The following is an 11944-nucleotide window of genomic DNA, read 5'->3' on the forward strand; positions in this document are numbered from 1 at the left end:
TTCACTCTTATAAATTCACTTCTGTCCATCAGAATCTCACCAAATATGCAGCAAAGTTTCAGCACCCTAAGCCCTACCCTTGATCTATCATGGTGGTCAAGTCTGGTATCGGTATTACAGGTTTTATCCAACCCTCATTTTTGGTATTGGGATCATATCTCCCAATTCAGCCACCCAAATTGATCAAAACTTCTCGCAATGCTTCTTCTAGCTCATACAATGACTGATGGACTCAAAGTCTGATTGAATTCTAAAGGCTGGTTTGGTTTGAATTCCAACAGCTTCTATTTCTGAGTTTTATTGTTATTTGCAGTTAGTTGGGCTGGGTTAAACCTGTAACACTATTAATGGCCCAGAAAGAAGGAAAAATGAGGGGGGGGGGGGGGGGAGGAAGTGAAGAGGGTGCAGAGGGGGGCAGAATCTGAGAAGAGCTCAAAGTTGTAGGGTTAACATACATTACAGATATGCATGAGACCCAAATTATAAAACAAACAAATTAAAAAGAAAATTCCCAACCCTTGTGATGTTGCCCCCCCCCCCCCCAAAAAAAAAAATAAATTAATTGGGCCTAAAACCTAGGCTGAATCCTGAGGTGTATTTTGGTCATTTTCTAGCCCTTTTAGGACTCAAAAGTTGGGTTCCCTTCGATCCAAAGGTCATGGATCTTCTTTTATTTTTTTATTCAGGTTATTATTCTGTGAGTTATGAAAGAGTCCCAGTCCATTTAAATTCTTTTTTAAGTTGTGTTTGAGTGTGTTTCCACCAGTTTAAGTTGTGGAAAAGATAGACTTTTTTACAAGAAGGGTTCTTAACTTTTAGAATTTTGCTTTTTTATTAAGATTTGTCTTATTTAGTGGTTGCGAGTTACTTAGGTAAGGAGTCTTTTCTTATAAAGGACTCTACTAGATAAAGTAGTCTTTATTTTCAAGGTCTGTTATTTAGGTAGTAGTTAAGTTGATCTCAAAGTCTTAGTTGAGTTTGAGTCAAGTTCTTCTTTTTCTTTGTAAAGGCTATGAATAGTCAAGTATTCTCTGTAATTCTTTTGAATTGATTAAAAATTAGAGTTTTGTGAGACAAAAGGTCGTGGTTCTCTTTGGGAAGGCCCAAAGAGAACCACGACGGATTTTGAAGAGTTCTTCATTAACAATCAGCAATCAATTTCAAATTCCAACAGCCATTAATAAATTCCAGCATCTTCTTCAAGCCTCAATCATCTTCTTCAACCCTCACAAAAGTCTACCTCAACTCCAAGTAAACAGCAACCCCAGCCCCTTCCTTACCCCCTCCATCTTCTACTAGACCACCCGCAAGCTTCTCCTCACCTCCCCATATACTTCTTTTATTTTCCAAAATTCTTCTGGAATTTTTGTACCTTTTCTTAGACCTAAAATTCAAGGTCAGATCTATGGCAATTTAATTGTTAGATCTGTCCCAAACTTTAGGAACATCATCCCAAACCCTAGTGTCCCTCCATCCTAATTTCAACTCAATAGGATCAAGCCCTAACCCCAAGCAAGAGTTCTAAGCCAAGTAAAAAACCTAGTTTGAACCATAGCCTTTAAGGATTAAATTCTGAAAATGTAAAACAAAAAAAATCATAGTTAGTTCTAGCCTAACAGAACCCTAGAAGCCTCAAAACATACAAACCCTAATTTGAGAAAATTCTGCACTTCTTCTGCTATTTCTTAGAACTACCTAACCCAACTTAGTCCCCCTTCTGCATTCTGAAACCTTGAGAAGAATTCTGAAATTACAGAACAGCAGTAGCAGCCCATCCTCCCACCAGCCGAAACCCTAAACCCTCATTTTTCAGTCCTTTCTTATTACAATTCAGATCTGGAAATTGAGTTATTGCAAGGTTTAGTAGAATTCACCCTACATACCCTATAAACATAGTTCTTTTTGCTGGAATTCTTGGTCAGCCCTTACATTTAGGAAATTCCCATAACACCCTTACCCTAAATCTGGGTTTACATACTCTCTCTCTTTAGGGGGGGTTTCAAATTTGTAGAGCCAAGCTAGATCAACTGACTCACCTAAGCTTATTTAGCTCCCTCAATATGAATTAAATCAGTCCACTTTACTGTGAGTATTCAGAGGCCTCTCTTGCACATTTCCGTGCCACTTCAAATGACTTTCTCCCAGCTTATCATGTATTATAGCTATTCCTTGATCCTAAATAGCTTCAATTTGTTCACTTTTGCCTTCCTGGTTCTACCATTCATCCATCCCATCACTCTCATTTCAACTACACCAAGCTTCTCTTATATATTGTTACTCCACCGACCTACATTCAGCTCCATACATAGTTTCTGGACTATATGTTATTCCTCTGAGCTCTAAAGGAATAAATGGATTACAACAAACTTAAGGAACACCCGTCCACTTCATTCATCTCTAATTTCATGTTCAAAATCATCCTCTGTTTCTCATTGCTTATGACTGAGCCTAGGCACCTAAAATTTTCATTGTAGTAACTCTTGATCATCAATTTTCAACACCTAACTTTTCAGTCCAATTGTTACTAGAGTTAAAACTAAAATAGTCTGCTTTTACTTTACTTATCTTTAAACCTTTGATTTCAAATTTGATCTAGAATGTCCAACCTGATACTTATACCTGCTTGTGTTTCATCCACCAAAACAATAGCATAAGAAAATCCATACACAAGGGATCTGATAGCGGCAAACAAATACAGGGCTTAAAGTTGATTGTTGATATAATTCAATTGTAAAAGAGAATTAACTAACAACACCCCTCTAACACTAGTCACCACACCACTATACAGATATTTAACTAAATTCACATAGTTATTTGAAACAAACTGGAGGCAAGTGCAGTTAAGCTCTCCGTTGGTATAAACTTACAACCTTTACATAAATATCCTATCATCCTTCTAGTTAGAAATAAATTTAATTCACTGCTATTTTGCCCACTTCGGAAGTTTGCTAAATGTTTTTATCTCTTTACAAAGCATGCATCTACTATTAATAGATCATAACCCAAAACAAAATTTAAAACTGCCAAAAAAATTAAATGCAAGTAATGCATTTTTATACAATTATACCTTTAATAATAAATAGAAGAGAAAGAAATAAATTCTTACCAGCGATATCAAAGTAACAACCAATTCCAGTGGCAGAAATAGCAACAGCATGAGGCTCAAGGTACAATAGCCAACTAAGAATTCTAGTCTCTCAGAGTAGGCGAGGATACATCCAAGCATTTTTCTCACTCGGAGTTGGCATATAACGAGCTATCACACCAAGTCTACTACTCACTGGAAAATTTTAGAATCACTTTTTGTTAGAAGGAAAACCTGGAATTATATGTGATCAGTTCAGGGGTTGAAGAACAGAAAGAAATGATGAATGTGTAGCAGTTCCACTTCAAGATATACAGAATTTAGGTATGTTCTGATTCAGAGAATGAAGGTGGAATTTACAATGTTTAATGAATTATGTTCTGAAGTGAATGGATCGCGTAAATCGCCCATTAGCCAGATGAATGGGCATCGATGCTGCTGCATCACAGTGCTATTATTGTGTAGAGTGCATCCATTAATCTATTTGGTAGAGTTCCCCATCAGTGATCGGTAGTCTGGCCCTTTTTATACAAAGCCAAGCCACCAAATTTTTATCATGTTTTGCAGCTTACAGTGGGGATTAAGGTGCTCTAAACTTGGAAGCACCGGCAGGTTATGAATCCAACCCTCTGTCCACCATCGACTTTCTCACCCTCTCCACCTCATCCAACCTACCAGCATCCCTGTAGATCTTAATCAGAAGCTCGAAGTTATGAGCATTGTCTGCCTCTAATTCAAAAAGTTTTTCTGCTGCGATCTCTCCCACCGCCACATTACCATAAACAGAGCATGCAAATAGGAGAGCACCCCACACGGTTGGACCAACTTCAACTTCTATCTTCTGTATGAATTCATAAGCCTCGTCAATCAAGCCTGCCCTCCCGAAGAGGTTCACCATACATGCGTAATGCTCCATGCCTGGCACTATTCTGTATACCTCTTTCATCTTCAGAAAGAACAGCTCCCCTTCTACCACCAAACCCAAATTTGCACAAGCTGTAAGTAGGGAGACAAACGTGATACTGTCTGGGAGAACACCTTCGTTCTCCATTAGCTGGAAATACTGTAGTGCTTGTGAGTCATGACGGTGGCCATAAATTATAGAATTCCATGACACAACATCCCTTTCAGGCATAAACTCAAACAACCAGCGTGCTTGATCCAACTTCTCAACTCCTGAGTACATAGAAATTAATGAATTGGCAATGGACAAATTCTGCTCAAGTCCCCGCCGGATAATCCACCCATGAATCTCCACCCCAAGTTTGGTAGATAAAAACCCAGAAACAATTGTGGATATGGTGACTGAATCTGGCTCAAAACCAGCACAGAGCATCCCACGGAAAATGTCTAACGCTTCCAACGAAAGCTCATGATGGATGTAGCCCGTCAACATTGAATTCCATGAAACTGAGTCACGATGAAAAATCTTATCAAAGACCTTTCGAGCCCTAACAATATCCCCGCATTTAGCATACATGTCGACAAGAGCATTGAGCACAAACACATCACCAGCGAACCCAGAACGAACTATATGGCGGTGGATTTCCTCGCCCACCCGAATCAAGCCTAGTCCCGCACAAGCTTTTAAGACACGGGGAAAGGTGAAGTGGTCAGGTTCCACACCTTCTTCCTCCATTTGAAAGTAAAGAGCTATAGCATCTTCATACATACCCAGTTCAGCATAGCCGGAGATGAGGGAGTTCCAAGTGAAGGCATATGTGTTGCGTCTTGGCATTTGGTCGAATATTTGATGAGCCTCGTCAATCTGCCCACCCAATGCATATAATCTTAGGAGCTTCGAAGAGAGACCAACTTTCCTACGAAGGAGCTTCGGAGGGATGAGATGGTGAATACGGATGCCATGGTCAATGGCTTGCTCTTGGAAACAAGTCTCGAGTAGGGAGGAGAAGATTTCAGCATCTACTTCTATACCACGGTTGATTGATGCTTCGATGTCTTTGAGGACAGCATCGAGAGCTTCATGTTTACTTCGAATTATGGGTGTGTGATTGATGAGGAGTGAAGTTGGTGATGATTTTGGGAAAGAGAGATTGGTAGTTTTGGTTTGACGATTGACCCTTCGCTGTTGCTGTTCACGTCTCCTCTTCTTTTTACTCTCGGGCAAACCACAGCGGCTGGCGGAAAAGCTACGACAAGTGTAACCAAGAACAGTACACCCCATTTTAGACTGATGCTTCAGTAATTCTTTAACTGATCAGGAAATGAAAGTTCCTAAACGCGAATGGATGGCCACAGAACCTGATCTCACGAGTGGCCGTTCTACCTTTCAGTCCTGGTAAAGCGAGAAGGGCTAAGAAGCAGTTCACGAGTCATATGAGGACCTTTTGGCTAATGAGCGCCTTCAGCATTAAGGCAATTCATGATAAATGGCTGAACGATAGCATTCAAATGAAAATGGAAAACGACGTTCCACCACTTCTCCGTTCATTTCCAATACCGATCGTGAAACACCATGAGCAGCAGGATGTTGAGGTCCGGAATTGGGGTTGAAATTGAGCCCTTTGGTCTTGTGCAAAAGCTCAAACCTTCTAAGTGATGAGTAACGACAAGGAAAACCTTGATTTTACAGTCTAAATGACACTTTTGTGACCAGGACCTCCACTGTTTGCTCTCTCCATTCCTTTTTTTTTTTTTCTTTTTCTCTTTTTCTGGTCAAGAGAATTTGTTACTCAAGCACTAAGTCCAGGAGAGGGCAGATGGCTCCTGCAACCATATCTTCCTTTTCCTTTGCAAAGGTACAACTGAGCAAATACAACCAATATCTTCCTTTTCCTTTGCACACCTATGACAGTTTGGATCTTTTGTAACTCATCTCCAAATAAAGCATCACTTGTAGGCACACCTTCAGTGCAACATTTCCTAACAAAGTTCTTATCTTAGGTAGAGTTTGACATCTCCAAATGGATTTCCAAACCTCTTGAGAAATTGATTTCCAGGCTTCTCTTTTGCATTGACTTGTGCATGATAAGCTAGTTTCACCATGAATTTTCCATCTCTAGCAGCACCCCATCCCTATATGTCTTCTTTTGGGAATAAGCTAAGTTTAATCTTTGTAATAGCCACGGCCTCCAACAGATGAAAAAAAGCTATGAGCAAATCCTCTTTCAAGGTTCTCTCCAAGGGATTGATAAGGTCTACAGCCCACTTCACACAATTGATTGGCCTTTGATGTTGAATTTTGTATTCCGATAAGGTAGAACCCATTTACTTTTCCAAATCTTATTTCTTGTCCCATGACCTATCTGCCAAATCAAACTTTGTTCAAGGTTTTTTTTTTTTTTACCTTCCATGACTCTATGCCATGCCATAAAGATTGGTGGCCCATTTTTGCTTCAAGAAAATCAGAGGTTGGGAACTAAATACTTTTCATGAAGTTGCCCCATAATGAAGTCGGCTCTCTTCATTGCCTTTCAGCTACCTTTGTAAGGGATGCAAGATTTTGAATTGTCGAATCCTTAAATTCTAGACCGCCCATTTCCTTTGATGTGCACAATCTTTCCCAAGAAATCCAATGCATCTTGTACTTATTACCTTCATGAACCAAAAAGAAATTAATCAAATCCCTCTTCATACATGCATGAGTGATTTAGGAATTTTGAAATTAATACCCATATATTGTGGTAATGTAAATGCAACTGGTCTAAGCAATGTATCTTTGCCTACTTGATTTAATAATTGCATTTTCCAACTTTCTAATTCGCATCTACTTGATCTTTAACCTATGAGAAAGTCTTAACCTTTGAAACTCCAATTTTTGGGGGTATTCCTAAATACTTTGTTGGCTCCTTGGTATAGGAAACTTTTAATGCCTATGACATACATCTTTTGAATTTTGCTTGTGTATTTGGACTAAACACCAGGCTTGACTTTTTAAGAATCACCTCTTGGCCACTACTTATTGCAATAGAACTCTAAAGTTGACTTGAGATTTCATATAGCTTCCAACTTCACTTTCGAGAAAAGCAATGTATCATCAACAAAAAGTAAGTGGGAAATAGGGGGAGCTTGTTTCCTTACTTTAATATCTCTAATAAGACCAAGATTTTGTGCCTCTATCATGATTGAGATGAGTCCCAGTGCACACAATATGAAAATAGCTGGAGAGAGGGGATCTCCCTACTAAATCCCCCTTTTTGGTCTAATTTCACTTGAAATATTACCATTCACCAAAAGCTTGTAAGAGATGGAGCTAACGTAATTCATAATTAGGTTAACACAAGTACTACAAAAACCAAGTTTTAATAGGATAGCTTCAATGTATTTTCATTATAACCTGTCATACGCCTTCTTCATATCCAACTTAAGCCCAAGACAACGTTTCTTTCATTTCTTTCTCTTCTTAATGTAATGAAAGATCTCATGTGCCATGAAAACATTACCTGAAATCAATCTGAACAATATAAAGGCTAATTGTGTTGGAGCCACCACTTGATGGAGAATCGATTGGAGCTAATTAGCAATTACTTTGGAAGCCATTTTACGCATCACGTTGCCCAAACTAGTTAGCAAATTCAGGATTTGGAACTTTAGGAATGAGACATATATACGAGCAATTCTACATTCATATAGCCTGAAGCAAAAAATTCATTGACAAAAGTAATTAGCTCACCACTCACATACTCCCAAAGATTTTGAAAAAATGGGGGGGGGGGGGGGGTAATCAATCTTGGCCTAGGGACTTTAGGGGGGCCATTAGGAATAAAGAATCTTATTTCCACCTCTATCGGGTGGTGGGTGAGCATGAGATTCATTTCAAGGGTAATGATTGGTTTAACAATGTGACGTAGATGGGTAAGAAAGGTTTGGTCAATAGGAGAAGAGGTAAAAGCTTATTTGAAATGGGTAGTGAGAATATCAATAATATCATCTCGGTTGTTGACCACTGTCCACATGCATCTTTAAGCTTGGGTATCTTATTTGTCTGTCTTCTTTGGAGGGTAACTGCATGGAAGAATACAATATTGGAATCCCCTCCATTTCCCATGCAATCTGCAATTTCTGCCACCAAAAGGCTTCCTCCTTTGGTAGTTCCTTTGCCAATCAATCTAAGAAATAATTGACTCTCTCTTGATTATAGCCATCGTCTTCCTTCAATTGAATATTATTGAGCTCTTTGTATAGATATTGAATGCTCTATCAATCCTTCCAAATGTAATGTTATTTCATTCTTTCAGCATTTCTCATGTATTCAACTTTTGGATAATTTTGTTAGCCGTTGATCCCCTACCAGACCTTTTCCATGCCATCGAAGCTAATTGTGGTACCTTGGATGTTTGATCCACATACTCTCAAAACAAAAAGGACGAATACCTTTTTTAATACCCCTTTAAGTCAAACACAATTGGTGCATCATTAGAGCCTATTGTCATCTTCACAAATATATTTGCTTCAGGGTAAATATATCTCCATTGCAAATTACATAACCCCCTATCCAACTTGATTCATATGAGATCTTTTACCTTCCTATTATTGGACCAAATAAAGGATGGTCCTTTAAAGCCTAGGTCCATAAGTCCACACCTATTAAGGAAATTTTGAAAGCTAAGGTAGTCCTGTGATAAATTTAAATTTCTACCGAGCTTTTCTTTCCACTTTAAATGGGAGTTGAAATCTCCAGTACACATCTAGGGCCTTTTTTGTTGTGACCAATGTTCACCAATTGTTCCCATACCAAGCTTTTAAGAGTTCTATCTGGTTCACCATAAACAAAAGATATGTAAATGGGAGGATCTGAGAGTACACTAACTTGAGTGTTATAATCCGATTTGTAGCAGAATGAACCATAACAAAGATTTGATCATGCCAAAAAATTGATAGTCCACTTGCAGTGTCTATTGGATCCATATGATATGCTTGGGTTAACTTCAATAGCTTACCAAACTTCTAAGACTTATCTTGCTAACTTTTAGTTTCCATAAGAAATACAATTTGAGGTTTCTCCTGTCTACTCAACCTCCTGAGGACCCTTTTTGTAAGGGGTTGGCCCATCCCTCTAGTTTTCTAGCTCAACATGTGAATTGCTGCCCGTGGAGCATCTCTTGGTTTGCCTCCAGGATGTCATTGTTTAAAAAATGATTGTTATCATGATCCATCGGTGAGGATGGGGATACCAAAATGGAGTCAGAAGATATTGTGGGGGAAGGGGGGTGCTCCACCAATAGAGTTGAGGTGTTAATGGTTAGCAAGCATGTTCTTTTGGCTTTCAATCACTTTGTTGCAAGTGGTTCTTGTGGAGGAGGATGGGTGAAGTTAGGGGAAGGAAAAGAAATGTAGTTTGGATTATGGTTGATGGTCGTGGGTTTCAAGGTTGGGGTAGTTGGATTGATATTGTTGGAGGTTATGGTAACTCCGGCTAGTTGAGGCAAGATATGAACTAACACCACTGCAAGTTCCGAGCGTTGTAAAATTTGTTGTTGAAGATAAGAATGGGATTATCGGTTGTCGGGTTAATGGATTGAACCACTAGGTTTTGGTTCAAATCTAAGGATTCGGGTTGATGGGTGGATGGATACACTCGTGGCCTATTGCAAGATATTAGGGCTAAAGGAGGGAAGGGTGTGAGGGTTTATGGGATTTGAGGGGTAGTGGGGTGGAAAGTAAAAAGGTGGAAAAGCATGGAAGTATTGAGCATACGAGAAATATGGTGCAATGCCTTCCACGAGATATGGAAAGCTCATGTTTGGTGAGATGGCAAATGATGGGTAGTTAGTGTTCATGGAAATTTGGGCGAGCAAGATGAGGGTGGTTGTGAGTTGGAATCATAGCAGCCATACCTGGTATAGTTGTCACTAGTGTAAAGCCCTAGAATCACCTTCTAATGGATTGTTGGGAGTTTGGGTGGGCGTATCTCCACGTGGCACCTGGGACACTATACCCTGCTATGTTTCAAGCCTTTTTCCCTCCTACGAGCATCATCGTCTCCAACTCTAGAGATAAGGGAGGGCGCACTTTCTCGCAATCGAGGGGCCGATGGGATACCTCTAATTTGGCTTCCGTAGTTCTCCATTTCAAACATCTCACAATGTTCACTATACAAGCATCCATGTGCTTCCCGATGCGCTTCCTCTTTTGCAAGTAACTGATCACATCAAGCAACCTCATGACCCAGTAGGCCACAATAAATACAATGATTTGGGAGTTGTTCACATTTGAAGTTCACCACCAGAACTGCCATTCATTCTCTTAATAGCAATTTGCTTCTTCAACTGATGATGTATGTTAAACTTAACATGAGTTTGCTCTCTCCATTCCTGTTCAAGTAAGTGGTGTCCTTCTAGGAGAATCTTATGGTCTGCAACAAGGTTTGATTGAACTCCAGCCTAGGTGCTGAGCTCCAAGGATCTTGAGCGAATTGTTTCAATGTGCACACAGTGCAACGTACGGTGAGGATTGAAACTTGTGGTCCAGATTTCGATCTCAACCACTTGTTTCACATAAAAAAATTTGTTACAATTCGGTGCAGTTTAAAAAGGAAAAAAAATATATATATATATATATAATATATATATATATATATATATATAAAAAAAAATATATATATATATATATATATATATATATATATATATATATATATATATATATATATATATATATATATATATATATATATATGCAAATGAGTGGTCAAGATCGAAATCTCGACCACAAGTTTCGATGCTCACCGTATCTTTGCACCTTGTGTTGTGAACGACCAGCTGAAACACTAATCTTGCTACGTTGCGATCGATGTGGCGGTGCTTGTGGCGCTACCATTAGATGACTGCCATGTAGATTCTATTAAATCTCAGCCACACAAAAGAGCAGTACAGATTATACCAACTTAAGTAAAACAAACTAATTTTTTCTTGACTTGAACCAAACCATTCTTTTCTGCAGCTGAGATTGTCCTCGTGGCATCCTCTCAACACTAGGCACAATACCACCATGTAAGACTCAGCAGCTTGGCATGGTCAGCGCTCCAACCATACTGCAAAGGATTTTAAATAATATTTTGCAATCAAAACAAGGTATCACTTCTCTCGTAGTTACCAATCTATTTTGAGAGTCTAATGTTGTTGTACTTTCTGGCCCAGAGGCTAAGGGTGTCGATTCGGTACGGTATTGAATTTGAAAACCTCAAACCATAACCGCACCGTACCATATTTATACGGTACGGTATGAAAACGGTAATTTAAAAAACGGTACGGTATGAAAACGGTATAAAATCGGTATGGAAAAACGGCACGGTTCGGTATACGGTGCGGTTTTGTTACGGTATTGTATGGGAACAATATTTATTTTTATGATTGTTCAAGTATGGAACACGCAAAAAAACACAATGTGAATTATAATAAGCATACATCAACATTGTCTTATACAACCACAGCCAGTGGCCCAATGTAACAATTCATAACATCCTTCCCCACTTGTTCGGATACAACATATTAAACCAAGACCATAAATAAGTGAAGTTGTACTTGGGAACTTGATCACGAGATAGGCAACCAACCAGCATGGCTATTCCCTTTCCTACCCACATGGCAGCTATCGGTTTTTGTGTAAACTTGACCACTCTTTGGTAGAACAATGAGGAGAAGAAGGAAGAAGAGATGGTAAGATCTAACCTAGCTGGTTTCCATTATAGTTTGTCTTGCTTCTCTGTTGCCCTCTTCTTCTTGTTTTGTCACTTGTAATGGGTTTTTTATATGGGAGCAGTTCTTGCTTTTTTTAAAGTCTAGATACGTGATGGTGGAAGAAGCCACATATCTTTGATATGCAATTGCTAAAGCTGCTGAAATGCTTGAGTTGAGCAACATTGCCATGATCTCCAAAAACCCATAAAATAGCAATCAT

General features: G+C 39.1%; 1 protein-coding gene across 2 annotated transcripts; it reads right to left on the bottom strand.

Moving 5' to 3' along the window:
- Positions 1-2683: 2683 nt before the first annotated feature.
- On the bottom strand, positions 2684-6041 carry OTP70 (Tetratricopeptide repeat (TPR)-like superfamily protein). 2 transcript variants are annotated; one of them, XM_089141968.1, is made up of 2 exons: positions 4760-6041; positions 2684-4669 (listed from the first exon to the last, which is right to left on the bottom strand). In XM_089141968.1, exons 1-2 carry the CDS (start codon positions 5268-5270, stop codon positions 3699-3701), a joined length of 1482 nt encoding a protein of 493 aa, XP_088998094.1. In that variant the 5' UTR covers positions 5271-6041; the 3' UTR covers positions 2684-3698. The 2 variants fall into 2 exon arrangements, with proteins under 2 accessions (XP_088998094.1, XP_088998093.1); XM_089141967.1 differs by having other exon boundaries at positions 2685-6041.
- Positions 6042-11944: the final 5903 nt, after the last annotated feature.

Source organism: Hakea prostrata, chromosome 1 (assembly GCF_041222555.1).
Source record: "Hakea prostrata isolate BN-2017 chromosome 1, UWA_Hpros_2, whole genome shotgun sequence".
NCBI classification, from domain to species: Eukaryota; Viridiplantae; Streptophyta; class Magnoliopsida; order Proteales; family Proteaceae; genus Hakea; species Hakea prostrata.